The sequence below is a fragment of the Sorghum bicolor genome, chromosome 1 (genome assembly GCF_000003195.3).
Source record: "Sorghum bicolor cultivar BTx623 chromosome 1, Sorghum_bicolor_NCBIv3, whole genome shotgun sequence".
Lineage (NCBI taxonomy): Eukaryota > Viridiplantae > Streptophyta > Magnoliopsida > Poales > Poaceae > Sorghum > Sorghum bicolor.
The window spans coordinates 8218526-8220552 of record NC_012870.2 but is presented as its reverse complement, the minus strand read 5'-3'; the positions used below and the strand labels follow the sequence as shown (position 1 = coordinate 8220552).

Below are 2027 nucleotides of genomic sequence, written 5' to 3'. Positions count from 1 at the left end.
ATCTGGTGCCGAGTCGAACTCGGTAGCTTCTGCGCCTGCGGAGGCCGCTGCTGCTGGTGGAGCTCCTGAAGCTGAAGCTTCGCGTGCGGTCTCCTCTGTGCGCGCGCCTTTCGCGTCTCTGCTTGGGGAGGAGTCCTCCGACGCGGAGGCCCCTGTGGCGAGCCCTGCGCGGGAGGCGAATCCTGCAGAGTCTGAGGGTCCGCGCGTTGCTTCGGTTGGCGGAGGGTCTCCGCCTAAGGAGGTTCAGGTGGAGTCCAGCGATGAAGCTGAGTCCGCCTCCGTTCGGAGGATCAGGAGGGCGGAGGCTCCCCTTCGTCCGGCTGGTGACGGTATTAACTCGTTATACATGGGTAATGATTTTTTATTGATTATTTTGTTTTTATGCAAGTTTTGATTGACTTGTTCTCATGTTTTTTGTTTATCTTTCAGCGGAGGTTTTTGCTGGGCTGGCTACCGCGGAGGAGATGGCTAAAGGCGCCAGCGTCGCGCAGGAGGGGCTTGCCGTTCCTCCGCCGCGTGAGCCTGCGCCTTCTGCGTTGGCCAACAGGCCTTCGCCTGCTGATGTTCTTGGTCCCGGTGAGTTTCCTCTTTTTTGGTTTCAACGGTTTGGTTTGTTTTTGGCATTTTATTCTAAGGTTCGTTTTTGTTATGTGCAGGTGCTTCTGAACCTTCGATCACAGGTTGGACTGATGCCTTGCGCGAGGTTCATTCCTTGGTCGGAGGTTAGTGTTCTGGCCTCCGCCAAAGTTTTTTTGTTTCTTACGATGGTTTTTCTTAATTGTTTTTGGTTTACAGATCGTTTTCGTCAGAAGCTTCGCGGCATGGACTTTGACACGCTCCTTCGCGTGCAATATGAGCACCATAGCCTTGTAAGTTTGCGCTTTGTTGTATCTTCCTTCGTGGTTTTTCACTCGGAGGTTTGTTGTAACTATTTATTTTTGCGCAGGGTCATCACATGGCTGCCGCCTTAGAGGAGCGTTGCTCTCGGGAGGTTATCTGCCGTGATGAGGCAATTGGTGTTCTGAAGAAGGAGAACGAGACCTTGGAGGCTGAGAAGGCTCGTCTGTCGGAGGAGGTTAGGGAGTTTTCCTCCGTCAGGAGGGAGGTTGACTCCCTGAGGAAGGAGAGGGATGACTACAAGGCTGGGTCGGAGGCTTTAAGGAAGGAGAAAGAGGATGCCGAAGCTTCGGTGGCGGTCCTCCGCACAAGTGTTGCTGAGGCGGGGAGAGTTAGGGACGTAGCCCTGCAGCGAGCTGAGAAGGCAGAGGACATTGCTGAACGCCTTCGCAAAGAGCTTGACGCTGAGCGGACGTCTGCGGCTGAGCTGCAGACTCGCATACGGAAGGCGGAAGCGGAGGCTGCAGCTATTGTCGAGCTCTATGCCGACTCGCTTGCGAAGTTTGGGGGAAGCTCCTCTGCTCCTCCGCCCGGCGGAGATGTTGGGGCTGCCCTCGCGTGGCTGAAGTCTCATATCCGCATGCTCCCCGACTTTGTCGGAGGTGCTGTTGATTTTGGGGCTTTGGCCGCGGTTAGCTCCTTCGCTAGGCTTTTGCGCCGCGGAGGTTGCTCTCACGCGGAGGGAGTCGCCAAGGAGGATTTTACCGCGGCGGAGGACGTTGGCGAAGGGACCCCTTCCCTGCGCAGATCTGTCCGGAACTTCATCAGTTCGTTCTGGATTAGGTTTGGGCGGGATGAGGCGAAGAAAATGGCGGAGGATCGTCGAGCTGAGGTTTGTATTATTTGGTTATTTCTTTTTGTACTTTGCTTCGCTGCTTTGCAATGTTAATTAAGATTGGTATTTTGTAGGAGATTGCGAAGAAGAAGGCTAAGGTTGTCAAGGCCGGACCTTCGCGTCCCCCGAGTGAGGTGTGTCCTCCGACCCAGCCTGAAGCGGAGGCTCGTGATACTGGTGCCAAAGCTCCGGAGGGATCTGGTGCCAAGGTTTCAGAGACGTCCGAGGCTCCTGCTCCTCCTCCGCCTCAGGTGTGAGGCTTTTTAGTTTTTAGGTTTTTCTTAGTCTTTTTTGC

At 54.9% G+C, this 2027-nt stretch overlaps 1 protein-coding gene across 1 annotated transcript; it reads left to right on the top strand.

The window, feature by feature from the left end:
* LOC110435573 lies at nucleotides 324–1545 on the top strand. The gene is made up of 5 exons (XM_021461267.1): nucleotides 324–576; nucleotides 657–722; nucleotides 796–869; nucleotides 947–1438; nucleotides 1534–1545. Exons 1-5 carry the CDS (start codon nucleotides 408–410, stop codon nucleotides 1543–1545), a joined length of 813 nt encoding a protein of 270 aa, XP_021316942.1. The 5' UTR covers nucleotides 324–407.

What these genes read in the sequence shown, in the direction of transcription:
- LOC110435573 (XM_021461267.1), top strand. Translation starts at nt 408, where the DNA reads ATGTTTTTTGTTTATCTTTCAGCGGAGGTTTTTGCTGGGCTGGCTACC. An exon ending in TGCTGATGTTCTTGGTCCCG is followed by an intron (nt 577 to 656) that starts GTGAGTTTCCTC and finishes TGTTATGTGCAG; the next exon opens with GTGCTTCTGAACCTTCGATC. An exon ending in AATATGAGCACCATAGCCTT is followed by an intron (nt 870 to 946) that starts GTAAGTTTGCGC and finishes ATTTTTGCGCAG; the next exon opens with GGTCATCACATGGCTGCCGC.